The following is a 19,354-nucleotide window of genomic DNA, read 5'->3' as shown; positions in this document are numbered from 1 at the left end:
CTATTGACTGATTATATCTTTTTCAATTAATGAGAAAGGGCTTTAGAGTAACAGGCAGAATAACCTGTTATACTACAGTTGTAAGGCAAGCATCTTAGTGTTGCAGAACAGCCTGTAGTGTTTTTACAAGAAAAGTGTTACGTTCCCTTTGCCATGTCCTGTGGAGTTTTGTATCACTGTTATATTTTTAAACATAGTTTCACAGACTCTCTTGAAAATCTTAACCACACAACATTGGTTATAAATCAACTGTGAGATGCATTTGTTTAACATTCCTTAAGATCAATAGCTTTGGCTTGTGTACTATAACCATTGTAGAAGGAGTAGTTTTCTACAGTGCTTTTGAATTGCACCTGATTAATATGGTCCTCCACTGTCATGTCGATTTGCTGTAGCCAGTAGAATTAGGATGCTGCATGGACCAATGCAGTTCAGAATACCTTAAATGGGACAAGATGCAAACCTAAATGACAACCCTAAGTTAAAATGGACACATCTTTATTTTCAATTATTTTAATACTGCTTATCCCATGGAGAGCATGCAAGTCCAAATGTGTCACTCCCGTGAGAATTGTGTGCAGGTGCAAAGTTTAACATGTCTTAATTTTTCATTGAAGCACATTAAAAAGAAAACTGTTTTGGAAAAGTGTATGCAGTTTTATATATTTACTGGCAGGTGGCAGCAGTCCCTAGAAATGTGCTTGACAGACTGGGTCATCTGTATACACACAGCTGAGAGTGAAAATTGAATGCCATTGTAAAAAATTGTTATTTGTATAATGCTGCCATTGGGGGCAAAAAAAGAAGATTGTTTGAATCTATATTATAATGCTACAATTTTAAACAAATTGTTGTTATTTAGGTTCTATTGAAATACTGTATTTCCGTTTATCATCACAATAGTGTATTTAAAAAAAAAAATAGCAAAAATTGTTTTGAAAACTGTCAAATTGCTTATTTAAGGGCTAAAAATGAAAAATCTGCACAAGAAAAGAGCATTTTTAACATAGAAATTGCCAAAATAAATTGGCAGCTGGATTATAAATTTCATTTATGTAGTTTATTTTTTGTTTACTCTTGTTTTGTTTTTTTGTTTCAGATGAGGCAGATGAAGCATATGGAAACAATGGTTTGTTAGCCATGGACATAAACACATTTTTAACACATTTCAGAACATTGAAATACTAATGACAAAACATTCAAGACTTCTTTGAACATGAGGTACATTCCAGGAACCTTTTTAAGCAAATTGTTGTAATTTCCAACCAATCTCCCCCTGTGCAAAGTTATGAGTTAAAGATTAGTGTACTGGATTTCCTGGCTTTAGCAGGGTGACCTTATTTTAATATTGCCATAACTAGCTGTGGAAGCTTTCACTGCTGTGTTAAAGGAAGCTTCGGGTTGGTTTATGACCAGAAAAAGGTGTTGAGCTGGAATAGGCAGTTTCACTGCAGGAGAATTGTAAGACAACTTAAAAGTGAACCTATGCAAAGAGAGGTATCTTTTAACCTTGTTGTACCAGATGTACTTTTTTCGATTAAAAAGACATGCATTGTCATGATAGCAGTATGGAAATGTAGACCAAAACAATGCGTTGTCATGATAGTAGTATGTAAATGTAAAAGAAAAACAAGAAAATGTAAGGGTCACTAAGTGCAGTAAGATGGGGTCAGGTGATCCAGTAGGGAGAGGTGCCCCATCTTATTGCATGAGTTCCCTGCATCAGTAACATGACCAGTACAGCAGGTGATCTACTTGCAGTGAGTAGTTCTACTGTACAGTCCTAGGCTAAAATAACACTACTTTAAATATGTATTATATATTATTTTTCATAAGGAAGAAAAAGAAAAACACTAAATCCCTATAAGCTCAGACAAGTTTAACTTTATCTTGTAAAATATTTTGTAGATTTTTTTAAAAAAATTTTATGTGTTATATGTATCTGTGGTACTATTTGTTTAAGGTCCTATGTATACTGCATTGTTTAAGTTTTTATAAGGCTCCATGTAGATATTATATTTAATGATGTTTACACCTATGTTTTTGAAGTTTTATTTGGTTTGTAATGGTTATAAAAGATATTGTACATTTAAAAAAAAAGCACAGCCATTTAATTTTTGTAACTTTTTTTTTTAAATGGCATCTCACATTCTTTTAGTACCGAGTTAGGCTGGCTGTTTTTCAGAATCCCCCAAAATACCTGGTAATAAGCAAAACACATGATTTATCTTGGCTTCACAAAAGTGCCTTTGCATACATATTGTTGTTTTTTAAAAAAAAAAAAAAAAAAAAAATCTCCTTTTCCACTATTTACTTAACCAAGATTTCTTCTCCACGGGCCCATTATGTTTGCTATGACAAGACCCTCCAGAGGCAGGGAAACATTTACTTTACTTTTGACAAAGAACATCTTCATGGTTCCAATTAACACTTGATTTATAACAATAAATCAATAACAATTTGAGAAATGTTTGTTTTATATAATTGCACAAGTCTTATTAACTAAATAGCTTCAGAATACCATTATCTTGTGTCCAAAGCTTCATTTTACAATTTGTATATAATTTAAATATTTTTTATATTCCTGTAATTCAGTGTTCCAATATTAAACAGTGCCATTGTTAATAAAAAATATCTGATTGCAATCACTGTCTAACTGGAGTTTTTTTTTTTTTAATTGTATTACTATAACCAAGTATACAAACCATTGTTTACTGTACCAATGATACAGATGCAGTGCAAAAGGGTTTGTTTTTAAAAACATTTTTTAAGTCAGTTTACTTACTATAAATTGCTCTTGTGATTTATGCTAGATAAAATGATAATTTAACATGCTTTTCAAATCAAATTGTTCTTTCTAATTGTACATAGTGACAAATTGGGGAAATGATGTAGTGTTTAGACAGTAACTTGCATTTGGTTTTATCAGTGGGATGCATGTAAGTGTGTATGTTGTAATCTGTTATTTTAAATCATAAGTGCTAGATGAAAGCATCTACAATACAAAGAGAAACATGTGGTACACCATCCATACTAATCTTTTTGAATGGGAAAGAACTTCACAAACAAACCCATGCCGTTCCAGGTTCTTCCAGCAGTAATGCAATTTTTAAAAGTCAATAGCGAGAGAAAGGTAGTGATCACACAGTATGGAGCAGTGCTATGTTCTTTAAACAATACCACCTGCAACTCAGAACTTTTTTGATTGGAAGTCTTTAGCTTGCAGGGACTTGTATAACCACAGATAAATCATGCACTTCAGTGTGTTTTAAATGTTGTATGTTTTAGAAATTCAAAGTGAACTGCATGGCCCTTCTTTTAAATTATACAATATAAGGCTTCACATGGGACAGCACATCTGTGCCTAATGTACCCAACCTTTGGGGAAAGAAATGTAGAATGTTTTGTTCTGGCAGCCATTAATTGCATGTGCACATGCTATAGCTTGCATTCTTAGTACACACAATACTTTTTTTTCAGCCATGTGTGACCAAAAAAGTTGGGCAAACTCATGTAACCTAGGGCATACAGATCCACTTCAGCAAGCTTTTACTAAAGTTTTTTCCACAAATGCAGTCTTTGTTCTTCACATGCTGCTTCCATCCACTAAACTCCTGGACAGACTGGGCTGTCTATCCCACTCTTTAGTGTAGAAAGGTGCATGTATTTAATACAGATTAGTGTGTTTTTTGTTTTTTTAAAGGCAGTATCAGACCCTTTACCATTTACAATATTTGCTTCACATCCTGCTCTAATCCTTCCTTCTATCCAAGCATCAAGGTAAACTAAGACAGATAACAGGATTTTTTAAATTAAATTATCTAGAAAGATATTATTAGGGCACAAGAATGTGTCAGGGTTATTTTTCAATGGAAACCTCATAATTATCAAGAAAATATATTATAACATTTATGTTGCCCCCCCATCACACACAATTTTCTTGTGGTATTTAATTATTGTTCATTATGCTGTTCTACATTACTTCCATGTATCTCTATTACTCTTCAGATAAGTAGAATAGTCATGACATGACAGAATTCTGTCCCAAGCATACAACAAAAAAATACTTTCATTGTGTTATCACTTGTTGATAACACATTTATAAGCAAGTAAAGTAAAAAAAAAAAAAAAAAAAAAAACACCCTGAAAACTGCAACCTTATAAAAAGGAAAAAAAAAAAATCTAACCTGGAAGATTACCTAAAGTAAGGCAAAAGGTAATGGTGTGAGTGAGGTTTTGTTAAAACAGTTTAAAAAAACAGATATTGAACGAGTTTTCACAATATAGTGGGAATATATTGCATGCAGCTCTGGTCTTTTTCATCCACAGCCTCACTTTTCAACCTTCAGGGGAGTTTACCACTACATGCATCAACTCGTCATTTTCTGTATTTATTATATGTTCCGTCTATTATAGTAAAGGGGAAATATCTCAACCAGACAACACATAAAATAGACAAACTGAAATTCAGTAGTAATTAAATACAGCTTGACTTAAGAAATGTGATTTTACTTTGCAGTACACAAATCATTTTGTGCCTTTTGAAGCATCGTTTGTACATTGCAAGTACTATACAAGGCTGTCACATCAATACTGTATTGCAGTTTGGTCCATTCACATTAGTCAGGTATAAATAGAATACAGTCACATCTTGCCTGCTTTTTTCTGTTTTATTTGTTTAAAAAGTTTATATACTTTATTTGGCTACAATAGATCAGGGTACATCACCTCTAATAGTCCAACAATTAAGAAGGAGGATTCAGAGAGGCTAGAGGAGATACTGCCCAATAATTAACCAGTTACCAAACAACCGTTAAATAATAATAATTTATCTCCACTCTCCTACTGTTATCCTTTGTTAACACTTGCCTACACATAGCAATACTATCGTTCAAGATTTGCACAGGACTTCTGACAACTTACATTTTTTAAATTTATTTTTTTTAACTTTAAATATCACATGTTTATCAAATCAACATCTGATAGGTTTGGCATATTTGGACAGCACCACCACCCCATTTGTCAGAAAAACAAACACAAGATGGTCAAAAACAAAATGATGGGCTTTAACCTATAATCAGTGCAACACTTGTCAAGATGTGATTATAAAAAGCAGGCCCCACAATACAAAGTTATGCTGTGTTCATTAACTTCCTTAGTGGCAACAACGTGATGTTGAAATCAGCAAGTATTTTATATAATGGTCTTTTGATATTTTGGGAGTGATTTTCTTTATTTTACTGTTCGGTATCACCAAAGATGTCACTCTTCTTGCGCTTCATTTCTTCAAAGTCAAACTCTGTGCCCATCATCCTCTTGTAGATGTCTTTGATGTCATCACAAGTGGTCTCAAAATGAGTTGTAGCATCATAAGCACGAGAAATAAAGATCTGTTAAAAACATGTAGGAATGAGAAATACAAAAAGATAAAAATGCCTGTAGAACCAACCAAGTAAAAGCTATATAAGCAATAGAAATGGACTTCAGCTTTTGCATGTTTTGCTACAAAGTATTTAAATTCTTATGTGCTGCCTAGAATCTGAAGCTGTGAGTGAGAAATCAACATGCTTAACAACTAAATGAAAAAAGGACCCCAAAATATTACAGCTGACATTTATTCACCTTTAAAATGGCTTTATACTTCAGATTATAGCTCTACAGTACCTGTGACTATTGCAATTCAATTTATGATATCAATAATATCAATATTTATTTTAGGAGAGAACTTCTCCCGTGACATATCTGACTTCCCAGGCAAAAGGCAACATTAATGTCACACAGTAACGAAACCATGCCATCTTGTGCAGTTTGGCGCACAATGTATAAATTCACATAAATTAAGATTGCACTCTGGAATTGTTATTCAACATGTAATTATTATTATTTATTTTTTTTAAGCTTAGAATATTTTCAAATGTTAATGAACTATTTTTGCCACAAGCAACTAATAAAGTAAACCATCCCGACCAACAACTTTACAGATTGAAAGACAGACCCCACACTAACCTGGCTTTCTGTTCCCAAGTCAGTTGGAACAAATTGATCGCTGATGCTGACAAACCTAGAAACACATTAAAATGGAGGTTGCATTAAAATTTTGCTTTAATATTCAAGATATATGCTATAGATTACAGTTACATACTGCAAGTGTAAAATTCCACTAAGCTGGTCCCATCCAAGTATAGCATAAAATTTTACCTATCATTTAAAAAGAAAAAGGAGGACCACATACTTCTGTTCAACTGGCTCAAGAAGGTCCAAAGCAGGTTTGATCTCTTTCTCTGGGTCATTGGTTTCCACTGTAGTGCTGACAATGGCAATGTATTTTCCCTGTGCTGCAACATTGTGTGCATAGGAAATCATGCAGACATAGATATCTATAGACAAAAAACACATAACAAAATGACAAACTGTTAGAAAATCAAATATACTTAGATTCAGATTAATATGCTACAAAATGTTGCTAAGTATACCTAAATACATTCTTTGCTTGAAATATTTCCTATGTACTGCTTCTTAAAACAGTGTTCAGTCCTCACTATATAGATAGATGGGTGGACAAAATGCCCCTACACATACCAAAAGCCTCCACAACCTCAATATTGAAAACAAATAATTTCCAGGAAAAAACAAAACAAACATATATAACGTGCCTATCACTAACAGGATGAAAGACTAAAACAAATACCTATTTACCAAACGAAACCAATAGAGTTCAAACCTCTGCAATTGAAGGCTACAACCTGCTTTATGGTGCTACACTGAGCAACCTACCAGATTTCCTGTTTACTTGGTTCTGTGGGATGATGATCTGGCACGAGTTGGCATCACTTGTGTTCTTGATTGGATGGCTCATGATACAGATAACTCTGATCACCTGTCCTGCTTTTGTCACACGGTCAGATACATAGCTTGGATCACAGATCAGCTGCTTACAGCGGGCAACCTGTCAAAAGAAGTATAGCAAAAAGAAAAACTAACTGCAGTTTGTACCTTCATAACTAAATGTATCTGGGGTTAAATATGTACAAGGAATATTACATTGTACAAGCAAGCTTTAGATGTATTTAAAAAAATAACATTACAAATGTGGGAATGGATTGTTTCCATATTTTGTACCCATCTTTGACAACTCAAGACATAATCCTGTAACCACAATGTTTATGTTGAATGAAGCAATTTACCTCGCCTTCAGATTTTACTCCAACCACTTTTCCATTCTCCATAACAATTTCCTCAATGGGTTTGTTCAGCATGTAGGTACCTCCATAAATGGCACTTAATCTACAACAGAGAAATGTTACTATTAGTAAGTTACAAGCCTACGGATGGGGGTACAGCTCATTGAGTCTATTTAAATTTAGATTTAAGTATTACAACTAGTCTTACCTTGCAAACCCCTGTGGCAACTCTCCAAGACCATACAAAGGGTAAAGGTAAGGGCTTTTTCCATATCTAGCCAGAGACTCGCTATAAAGCTTAATCCTGTTGATAGACTCTAGGCATGGTTGGTCCAAGTAACTGTAGGCAATAAAACATTTAAAACCATCTATTAGCAACAGGCTTCTCAAACTTTTTATTTATTTATTTTAATTAAATTTTTAAAAACAGAAAATAATGCATGATCCAACTTCTTTTATTTATCAAAAGATGATGAAATACATTCACAATGAGTAACATTACTAAATGTAGTCAACTAAAATCTATGGTGATGTGTTTGGTTAGTTTGGTGGTGGTAAAGTTGAAAAGTACTCACTCATCAGTCCTGTAAAGAGCAAGTGCATGACCTGTAAAGTCAATTACATCCTGGCCCAGGTCGAATTTCTTGTAAACATCACGCATTGTTGTCTTGTGGGGGTCAACACCTTCCAAGGTTTTTGGATCGTTCACGTCAAAGTTGGCAACATAAACTAAAAATTTTCTGAATCGTCGCTTCTCAAATAACCCCATTAAACCTAGGAAAAATGAATTGTCATGCTAATAGGTAAATGTTTAAACATTTCCAGCACAAGGAAAAGCAAGCCCAGTTACTGAATCACTAAATATAGTATAGTGTGTGGGCTAATGAAATTAACAGAAGGAAGACTAAAACAATACTTTGTTTGATTTCACCGATTTAATGATCATGGTATTTATTTGACCAATTTTTACTTGTTTAACACAACACAGTGCCAAAAAACACTTATGCAGCTTCTGTTGTTTTGAGAACGTTCCTAATAAAATAATTTGTCTCCATATGTTGGTGTATTGTGTACTTACTGGATGCCAATGCCTCTGTTTCAGTGGATGGGACTTTGTAAATTTTCCCTCCCTTATATACAAAGCTTCCCTCAATCACCTTGAAGTCAAGGTAACGGGTCACTTCAGTAAAGAGCAGCATCTTTACAAGCTGACCTGGAACAAAGATTTTAGAATTCTTAACACAGACTGGTAGTATTACAAATTATATGGAAATCAAAAGTAACATATTTTGTCTATTAACCTATCTTAGTGTGCTTCAACAGGAAATGTGAATTATGCAGATGGACATGCTCATTTGTACCAAATTTGCATCCCTACTACCTAGTACATTCTAGTACCTCTGTACCATTTGCAATGAAAAAAAATATACAACACAGTTCTAGACAACCTGATTAACACTTTAGTACAAACCTCAGGGTTAAACTGATACCGTAAAACTTCAAATAATCGCCAGTCTCTAATAGGTGCTGGGGCTGCTGGGAAATATGGTAAATAGACGCAGAGTCTCTCTTAAACTGCAGGTTATGAATAATAAGATAATGTGTGTCATACTGAATGTTCCAGCCAATACACACACAGCTATACAGCGAGCTTACCAATTTGTTTTACAGCAGCGATGAAGACGATGAAGATGACGACAAGAAAACTGGATTTAAATTTATTTTAAGGTGCACGTAATGTTTTTTTTTTTTTTTTTTTTTTTTGAGTGTTTCGTGCATTTGAGTCTTGCGACGAATACTCATATACTTGTATTGATTTTACTGTTAATCTTAAACAGTTTGAAGCATTTTTGAGTGTGTTGTGGGCCAACCATATGAACTTATTTTTGATATTTAGAGTGTTGCATTTTTTTTGCATTAACACAGTATTTCATGTGGTAGTTTTGCAATGAAGATGGTTGCTGTTTAATTTTTCATCGATTGTTCATGCTTACCAATGTACACATTTTGAGGGTGAACAATAATATAACATGTGTTAATAAAGATGATATGTATTGCTTTTATTAAATTTTAAAACCATGTTTGGTTTTTTGCTGTGCTGCAAGCCTACCTTAATAAACGCTTGTGTTCCAATATTTACAGGGCTGTCTAGTGGATTTTACTGTTTTTATATTATTATTATCATCACCATCAACAGTGGTAGATGCAATTGAGCTCTGCAATACAGAGTCGCTCTTAAGCTTGTTCATTTTCCAAGGATTTGCATATCCTTGTTTACTATATTATATATATATATATATATATATATATATATATATATTTTGTGAGGGGGTGGGGGGGTAGAATACAAACTTATTACCCATGGACACCACCTTTAATGATGTTGCTGGAATGTTGTAATTTAATTATGTCATTTCTATAAGTTTGTGTGCAGGCAGCTTTTTCATTATTGCATCTGAAGTGTTGTTATAGCAGTTGTTAGTGATCTTACATAATAAACGCAGAGTCTCAAATAAGCACCGGGTTTACTGGCAAATATTGTAAATAAACGCTGGGGCATTTAAAGTTTCACGGTAATTTCTTCTCGGAGTATGAAAAATGGCACCGAGTTGTGAACAGGAGAGTAAGAGGAATTCTGCATTCATATACTGCTCTCTGTTTTAAAATAAAAATAAACAAAGAATAGTTTAGACAAACAGTTCTACCCAGATTGATCAAAACATTTGTCTAATTTAATGAGAACAGATTATAAGAACACTGGCTCTACATTAAATTAGTGAGCTTTAACAGGTTTGGTTCGCAACTTCCAAGACGTTATTCTCGAATACAGCATCAGTGACAACATTTACAACATTCAGCTAGGAAAACAAACACATAGCCCCAAGACTTTTTTTTAGGGGTCTGACAAATTAAGGAACGCCTTAAATGTAAATGGCAGACAATGATCACTCATTACACTATCTAAAGAAAATAATCATCACTACAGTTTACACTGAAGTGTATAAAATACTGAACAAGACCGCTTGGAATCTTGACAAGCGAGTGTCCGATTTGGAAGCAGCATTGGTATTCTTGTTGTAATGCAATTTTCTTTATCATCATTCCTAGATGGCAGTGCTTTCTGATAAAATTTAAAGTTTTTGTTTGGACCCAATGCACACAGATGGTTTCCTATTATAAAGCTGCAAACAAGTTTTAACAGCTGTCCTCACCATTAGCCATAAGGAACTTGGGGACAAGATCCACATTCCAGTCTCTTCCCTTTCCCATGGACTCTGGTGGGGTACCAGGGATGTTGAATCTTTTGTAGAACTAGCAAAGAAAAAAATTAACATTTTGTTTCAGTTCCTTTTTTTCACCAAGTTAAATCATGCAATTATTTTTCCATGCTTAGTTGCGTGTATAAATTTTGAAAAGCAACGAAGAACAAAGTAATCGTTAGAACAATTTACTAATTCTTGTTGCAGGTTTTGGTAGTTACATTCACATGACCAGTCAATAATGAACTAGGGTATAGATAAAAACTGTACATATTACTTTCAATAGTTCATAAATCACTAGGAAAGCTGGTGCAGGTATCAAAATAACTTCTCTTCACAACCATGTTGTTGCTAGTTTTCAGGTTCTAAAAAGAACAGTTTAATCCATTTCTAGGCATTTAACAGAAAAAAAAAACAGCAAAGTAGTGGAAAGCCACGACGTCCTGGTTTCCTGGTTGAACTCTTGGCAGCCAGAGTTGAAGCACAGCAACATCAGTACTTACATCTTCCAACGGTGTGATGGATGCACTGTCACCTCCATAGTAAGAGTTGCGGTCCATGTGCAGCACCTTTTTTCCATTCACAGACATTATACCTGAGAGGATACATTCCTACAGGAAGGCAATCAAATAAGAATTCATTTTTCAAACTTAAAAGACTGCTGACAAACATTAAAATTACTCAAACTGAATTTACAAAAACAAAAACAAAAAAAAAACCTTCAGCTGATCCTAGTAAAATTCAGTGTCTAACTGCACTGCTAACATGTGAATGAGTACACTCCTGCCAGGATTTTCAGAACCATCATTTTTCAACAGTTAACAGTTTATTTATTTATTTTATTTCAAGTAACGTGTTTTACCATAAATATAATAAACCACTGATTTTTTTTATTAATCTCAAAATTTGCACTGGTGATGCTCTGTCTGGTGTATGTAACTGAATTCCAATCCAGAACAGGATTACACCTTCAACTTAAAATGCCTGTACGATTTTACCAACCTGTTAATATTTATCGCTCTTGGATTACACTGGGTCCAAAGAGCATGAGTCAGACAGTTCTTAAATTATTGTGGTCTTTACCCCATGGACCCAACCAAAAAAAAAAAAAAAAAAATTAAATATTTTACCAGTAAAATAAACCAAAGCAACTAATTCTGGCTAAATACAAGATACCCTTAAAAAGAGCAAAAACGAAATCAACATCTGAAATAAGTAACCATTATCCTTTCTTTCATAGGTAATTCAATGAGGTTTATTATTATTAATTTTCCTAGATGTACAAAATATACTTTACTTTTCCAGATAATGCAAAATTAGAGAAAGTTTCAAATATGTTTAAATTTTGAAAGAACATTTTAACATGAAAAAAATATGTTCATCCCAGATGATTCCAGGTAACAACAGACAGTGTCTGTCTTTGTGCTAATCAATCTATGGCATAGGCTACTTGGCCAATCCCTTACATCACTGGCCAGTCATACACCGTTAGCTACACTGCACTATTTCCAGAACCATTTTTAAAAGAAATTTCCCAGTGCTGTAAAAAATCGAGTTTCTTATTAAGCAGTCCGATTCCCCGGTGCTGTAAAAAAAAAAAAAAAAAAGTTTTGGCTTATGCTGATCAAATCGACCCCCCGAATAATGTAAATTCAACATGAATATTTAAATGAAAATACTAGTCATTTTTCTGCCCTTTATTAAAATTTTAAGTCCCTGTATTAAATGTGTACTGTATGTACTGCATAAAACTGTAACTGTGTTACATTTAAGGTTGACGTGATGTATTCAGTAAACATAAATAGATAAGAGAAGTGAAAGACTGCTTAAATACATTATAAAAAGTATGTGTATTATAGGAGTGTCATTTGTTTTCACTAACTTTATTGCAGTATTCGGTTTACTATGATTACCGGTACATGATGTGGTAAACACTGCATAAAATGATCTGAATTTGAAACAAAGTACACTCATAACTTACTTACATGAACCCGTAATAATTGTTAGGATCAGCTGCGTTTAGCGTTAGACCTGTTTTTTGTTTGTTTGTCTTTTAACAATGGCTATACCGTCCAGTACACAATGCTATATATTGTCTGAAAAGTAAATAGGAAACAAATGCTGCCACCACCCCAAACCCGGCCTGTCCAGCAGCAGCAAGCAAAAAAACAGAAAAACACAACAACCAGGTATTGCTTGTTTGCATTTCAGTATTCGATTGCATCTTGATTTAAGGTCGTACACATATTCAATTGTTTAGAAATGCCAAAATGCATACAATTAAATTAATAAAGCAAAAAATCTCAGTTACTGTACGCTAGTGTAATAATAATAACATGACCCCGTCCCTGCCGGCTACCACCAGCATTAGTCGAATTTAATTAACGTTAGCTACGACATTGTTATAAAAAGCAACATTTACCGTGTCACTCCTTTACAATACTGAAATTTACAAACGAGTGCACGGGAGCTGTATATCATTCAGCAGCCTGGAAGCTGGCACTGGAAGTCTGACTCAGCTGCAGCATACAGGCCTCTGCCTCTGCACAGGCCCCAGCACTCAGCTGCTGCAGCTGGAGCAAGGAACCGCCTCACGTTTAAACATTCCTTTAACTTTTCATTTGCGCTCAACCCACAGTTAATTGCCTTTTTTGTTTTAGGCTTTTCTCACCGTGAGTCCAGTTCCCAGGACAATAACATCGTATTCTTCATTCATTTTTCCGGTGTTTTCTTTTTTTTTCTCGCTTTCTCACCGGCTGGTAATTCTGTAGAAAATGGAGAATAGCGGAGCTGGAAGTGAAAGACACAAAGCTACGTCAAAGAGGTCCGCCCGACCGCATGGGAGGAGCCAGCACACTGGCTGGGCTGACGAGAAACCAAGAAGTGTGAGGCGTCAACCAGAGGATAACACAGACCGTAACACTGAGCAAAAACAAATGCAGCTGGATAGCCGCAGCAACATCACATTCGTCAGGTCAAGGGACAGCCGGGAAACTCAGCTTCCTTTGTTTGTTCTACTGTTTTAGGGTTTTTTTTTATTTTTATGAACAGTAATTTTAAAAACAAACAAAGTGAACACTTTAATGTTCAGTGATTTATTGGGAAGCAGCTGTTTCTTCACTTCATCCTTTTTGTGTAACTGCTTTGCTAGTGTTCCCATGTTGTCTGCAGAGTCCTGCAGGCCAGTTTGAAGATGAATTCTCACACAGTGTGCTGCCCTGCACAGGTCATCTGGAGAGCTGGAAGAGAAAAAAAACAACATGAGTGCTAAATCAAACCATTACCCAAATATGTTCCCATATGAAAAGAATAACACAATTATGTTTATTTAAGCAAAAGCACCACGTTGACATCACCACTGCCATTCATTAAAGCAATAGTGGCGGAGGGGAGGACTGTGCTGCAACAGCCTTTTAAAGAGGTCTGACCTTACCTGAAGCAGTTCCTTTCCTTCGCTAGCAATTTTTACTTAAAAAAAGTTGCTACTGCTTTCTGAAGCCTGGTTCTGCCACTGTACGTATGATGGTGAAACTGAGCAACTGTTAAATTCCAATCAGAGCTGAATGAGGTTTGATAAAAAATGAATGATCAACTACAGATTAAATAGGTTGCTTCTGAAAGGACTGTTTTTCTGTGAGACTGGTACAGGTGACTAGCTGCACTGCACTTACCAGATCATCCTTTTGCATCCTTTGCTTGAATGTCAGCTCCTAATGAAATGAGAGTCTGGATTGTACACACATGGTCATCCTGTAAACATAAAAAATATTATTATGTTTCATGTCTAATGCATTTAGTACCTATACAAAAATTGTAGTCCCCCCTTTTGAATATAGCACCTACATTTTCTGTGTTTACAGGGTGTGTGTTGGTGTATGTTTTCTTTTTTTTTTTTATTGTACCATATACAGTAATACTTTCTTTGCCAGACCTTCCTTCTAAACCCTTTGGTTAACCAAGACTTACCTGTCTCTGTTGTGCCCTAACCAAAACAGTGACGGTCCTATGCATCAACGAGGACATGAAAGGAATGGGTCTGGAAGGCGGGTCTCAGTTTTTCGAAAGCAAAGTGGAATTGATATTATAGAGAAGAATAAATTGGGTACTCTGTGGCAAACACCACAACAACATTTTCAAACATCACAAAATAGTAAAAAGCTTATTTTAAAGAGCCTTCCAATGACAATTGTGCTGCTGCTGATTCATACTGGAAAATTACCGGGTGTGGTCAGCCCAGTTAATTTAGCCATTCTTTTTCTGCCATTTTTTATTTCCTGGCAGTTCCATGTACATTCTTTGCCTCTTTAGTCATTAGGTTAGAAAGCAAAGTACTAAGAATAAAAAACTGTAGTTGAATCCCAGCTCAGCCACTCGCTGTATGACCAACCTCCTGGAAGTTATAGAAACTTAGAAGAAAGACAATGCTAAAGTAGATCTCAGTTCAGCTATGCTGAATCCAAAATAAAAATGAAAAAAAAAAATCAAATTGTCCAGTAGTATTTGTAGTGTATACCTTATGCTGGCTCAACATAGCTTATAATTAATCATGGTAAGGCTTTTTATGTTCAATCTGTTTGCTAGCCTCAACTAGTTGACAGGAACATGTTCTCGTGCTTAAAACACATGCCTATTGTTTGTTTTAACAATACACAGTATTCATGCAGTGTTGATAAGGAGGAACTGCATGGTTTCTAAAACTAATTGAAACTATAAAAAAAACGATGTTACCAAAGTATACAACTGTATATGGAGAACTACAGTATATTATATTGTTTTGGCCACTATTTTAGAATACTACAGGATTTTTAACTATTTGTTTTAAAAACAGATTGTGTTGTGTCTTTTTCTTTTATTTGCTGTACTTTCCATCTCTGAGTCTCCTCACTTTGGCTGCCCTGCCACAGACTCCAATAAATATTTTCTGTTCTTATAATTCAGTTTGGTATGAAAAACAGGTTTTAGGCTTTCAATTGACACACATCTAGTCTTTATTTCAAAACTATGCAAAAATGTAGCCTACCTATCACAGTGGTACGTGGTTGACTAATTTCTTTTGTTCCCCAAACCCCCCAAATAAAAGAATCATCTACTATCTCTACTCCATATATTCAAATTCCAGATTTACTGTTTCAGCAGTAAAAGTGTTATCCAAGTTTTAAAAATCCATTCTTACCTCTTATTAGCAACATCAATATTATTACTATAACCCCTTTTCTTCATTTTAAAACCTTTTGATTCTTTGCAACTATCTACACTTTAAAAATCAACTGCTGCCGCTGCTGCTGTTTCCTGGTACCAGATGCATTTCATGTGTTGTAGTTCAATGAAATGGTCTAGCTACAATAGAAGCAGGCCATGTGACCTTCAAAGGTATACAGATGAAAAAATTGATCTATACTGTTAGTCATTGATTTTATTGGTTAACCTTTAAACTTTGTGGCTAAGACTATTTTATACGGTTGTGGTTTGGTTAAATTTTTTTGTTTTGTTTTGTTTTTTTGAGCGTGGCATTCTAGACTCTTCATAAACCTTATCAAGCTGTAATACAACTGGACCCGCTGAAGTCCACCCTAGACAGCTAGTGAGTTTTCCATTCAGCCAAGCAGGAGCCCAAATATCCTATAATAATTTAATCACAATGGCTGTAGCTCAAAACTATGTCACTTTGAAACTGACTGCATAGCTGCATAGTGTAGTGTGGTGAGTTTGATATCTGTGGCAAGTTCATTAACAGAATCGACTCATCCTGGGAAGTTACTGCAGCCTGGTGTTAAGGCTTTGCTCCTACATTATCAGCAGCTGTAAAAGAAGCCTGGCAACCCACACCAGAGGGAAATACAAATACACAATGATCTCCAATAAAAAGTAACTGTCTGTGAAAAATGTATACGCATAACTGTATAGGTCTTTGACTGTTGTACTAATGTCTCTATTTTTTAGCAGTATGAAGAACTGATTTGTTTCCTCTCTCAAGACTGAGCGATAATAACATTATAATAAATCTGTCTAAAATGGTTGTGTTGGACTGGCATAATAGAAAGACCAGATTGGCAGAGAATTGATGCTATCGTAGGGTAAATGTAGTATGTTTTTTAAACAAAAGTTATTGGTGTATATAGGTGCAAATGATTATTACAAACAGAGGGGCATTACAGACTTCTTCCCGGTAACAGGTCACTTTACAATAAGCCCTTGTAAAATGGCAGAAGGGATGATGGAGGAAGACAGTCCTAATGTAGACATGCTTGCTGAGGAGGAGGCACTGCTGTCCAGTGACCTGGAAGACTTCTTTTTGGAAGACTTTGCCAGGGAAACGGCATCTAAAGAGGCTGTATTGACAGATAGTCGGAAACAATCCTTTGATTCTAAAGGAGCAGACACTCGGGACTCTCAGAGTGCAGAGTTCAGTGGTCAGGTTAAGAAGCCCTGGTTGGACAGTAGGGCCCGTGGACTCCTTGAATACAAGGAGGGGGAAGAGAAAATTCTTGTTGATCCACTTCCTGATGTTTATTATGGACTTTTGGGAATTAGCAGCGTCAGCAGGATCCACAGGGCACATCAGCCACCTTCCAGAAGAACTCCTCATCTCAATCTTCAGTCACCTCCCTGCTCAAGATCTCTATCAGCACATCAGTGTTGTCTGTCACTGTTGGAGAGCCATAGTGAATGACCCGTTGGTGAGTGTTTTTACAATTCTTTTTTTAGTTTTAGTAGTTTTGTTATCCTCTTCTGGAGATGAATCCCCCCACAAAGGGCATATAGTGGAAGTGGACAAATATACTTACAGTACGTCTCTAATTGTTTATGTTGCACTTCACACAATATACACGTATATTTGGAGATCTGCTGATACAGCTTCAGCATACATTTGCCACTAGTTGTCAGTCGAATCTACACAGAGCCATCACAGGGCACGTTTCTGTAGTGCTATTTAAGAACAACACAGGCTCCTTAAATATAACATTTCCGCTCTATAGGATAGCTGTTTCTTGCAAAATGCCATTTAGGAAAAAGATAATACATGGCACCTGTCAGTACATCCATCCACCCACCCATCTGTAAATCACACTTATATTTGTGCATTAATCTGGAGAATTGCTTATCAGTAACATTATTATCATAAATTATTGCATATTAGATTCAGTGACATATTTTTGCATTAATCTGGAGACTATGTTATCAAATTATTAATTGTTATTTAATACTATTCTTTAACGCTGTTGATATATGTCATGGTCATAAACTTTTTCATCATACTGACGGCAGTAATCTCATACTGATGGCTATAGTCTCATACTGATGACTATAATACAGTCATGGTGGCGGATGTATGTTACTGACATATTACTTTTTTGTTGTGTGTGTGTGTGTGTGTGTGTGTGCTTAAAGTATATGCTTAAAGCAGGGGTGTCGAACTCAGTTCCTGGAGGGCTGCAGTGTCTTCTGGCTCTCGTTCCACCCGAGCACTCATTTACTTAATTGGTTTAATGATTTGATTAACTGGACAAACGTAACACATCTCTCTAGATTGTGTACCTTGAATCAAATGCATTTTTTAAATCATCAACTGTAAGACCTTGAAAAATAAGAAATTTATCCAACTGAACAAATAATTAAATCAATTATGTTAATTCAGAGCTTAAGTTGGAGTGAAAACCAGAAGACCCTGCGGCCCTCAAGGGCTGGAGTTTGAGACCTCTGGTTTAGATGTACTGTTTGTAAATAAAACAATGTAATATATGCCTTATTTTTCTTATTTTGCAGCGTGACAAAGTAGATGTGGGCAGTTTTTTCTGCTCTACCTGTGTGGAGCAACACCTGGGACCAACCACATACCTCACAGGTTCTTCAGAGCTTGTGAAATCCATGGACTATACAGTGGAGCATGAGGACTTGCCAGCAAACATAGGCCGGTTGCTTGCTCTGAATTAGAATGAGGAGATTTAAAGGTACATTTTTTTTCTTATATAGGGTTAGAATATAAAAAGGTTATCTTCATAAAATGGGTCCGAGGGATTGGACAAAAGGGCCTCCCTCTTTGCCTCTATTGCCTATATCACAAGACCTTTCAGTGCATTAAGTATATATAGCCCACATTACATGACCTATCGGTACATTGGGCATCTGAAGCCCGTATCACAAAAAAATTGTGTAAGAATGTCTACAACTCTCAATGCATAGACTGTCTGGCCAAAGGGTCCAAATTGTTTTTATCAGTAAGTGGTGGGGTTGGGACGGCCTTTTGCGAGAGTTAACATGAATCTCTCCCCTGCAACACTGCCTCTAGTATGAAATGCAACATATAACAAATGTGCTATTTCTTACGTCCACATGGGGCAGTGTTTGATTCCAAACTGATGTAGCAGGGCGTGAGACATGTTTGAGAGCTGTATTAATTCCACAGGGTTTGCTTTAAACTCCGAAGTTTCAAAACTAACCAGTGTGTTGACTGAAACAGAAAAGTATGTTCACAGTGAAACTAAACATCAAGAATAATACAAAAGTTGAGATCATTTCATGCACAAACACATTGCTCTTTTAAGTGGGTTCAGAGCCAAGGCAGATAACCAGATTTTCAATGAACACTCACAAACGGCTTGGAATGCATGTGTTTTTTTTTTTTTTTTTGTCTGTAATTCACAAGACTTGCATCAGTCCCATGTAAGGGCTTCTGTCAAATGAAATTCAGTTAATCAGTACTGACCAGGACAAAAGGCCTGTATTGCTTGACATATTTGAAGACTTACAGCTGTGGTGTGGTGGAAGTTCAGCTATGAAATATGTGAAGTTATTAGTTGTCTTAAGCAGTGGTTTGTAGCACTTAATCAGAAAGGCATTCAATGATATACGATTTGTATTTGATGTTTTGATGTTTTTTTTTTTTTAAATCTGGTTGCGAAAACATCTTCCTGT

At 35.5% G+C, this 19,354-nt stretch overlaps 2 protein-coding genes across 2 annotated transcripts in view; one reads left to right on the top strand and one right to left on the bottom strand.

Annotated features, from left to right (window-relative positions):
- Positions 1-4,117, top strand: part of LOC121319867 — a 43,650-nt gene extending 39,533 nt beyond the window's left edge. The window contains exon 22 of the mRNA XM_041257774.1: positions 1,100-4,117. Within this exon, the coding sequence (XP_041113708.1) occupies positions 1,100-1,188 (89 nt within the window). The 3' untranslated portion in view covers positions 1,189-4,117. The remainder of the gene's footprint in view (positions 1-1,099) is intronic.
- A 539-nt stretch (positions 4,118-4,656) lies between these two features.
- LOC121319866 (rab GDP dissociation inhibitor beta) lies at positions 4,657-13,258 on the bottom strand. Its single transcript, XM_041257773.1, has 11 exons — positions 13,113-13,258; positions 10,945-11,052; positions 10,394-10,493; positions 8,260-8,394; positions 7,757-7,955; positions 7,390-7,521; positions 7,185-7,284; positions 6,775-6,946; positions 6,233-6,377; positions 6,007-6,061; positions 4,657-5,390 (listed from the first exon to the last, which is right to left on the bottom strand). The coding sequence occupies exons 1-11, from the start codon at positions 13,155-13,157 to the stop codon at positions 5,238-5,240; spliced, it is 1,344 nt and encodes a 447-aa protein (XP_041113707.1). The 5' UTR covers positions 13,158-13,258; the 3' UTR covers positions 4,657-5,237.
- Positions 13,259-19,354: the final 6,096 nt, after the last annotated feature.

The sequence above is a fragment of the Polyodon spathula genome, chromosome 8, assembly GCF_017654505.1.
Source record: "Polyodon spathula isolate WHYD16114869_AA chromosome 8, ASM1765450v1, whole genome shotgun sequence".
Classification (NCBI taxonomy): Eukaryota; Metazoa; Chordata; class Actinopteri; order Acipenseriformes; family Polyodontidae; genus Polyodon; species Polyodon spathula.
This window is presented reverse-complemented; position numbering and strand designations above follow the sequence as displayed.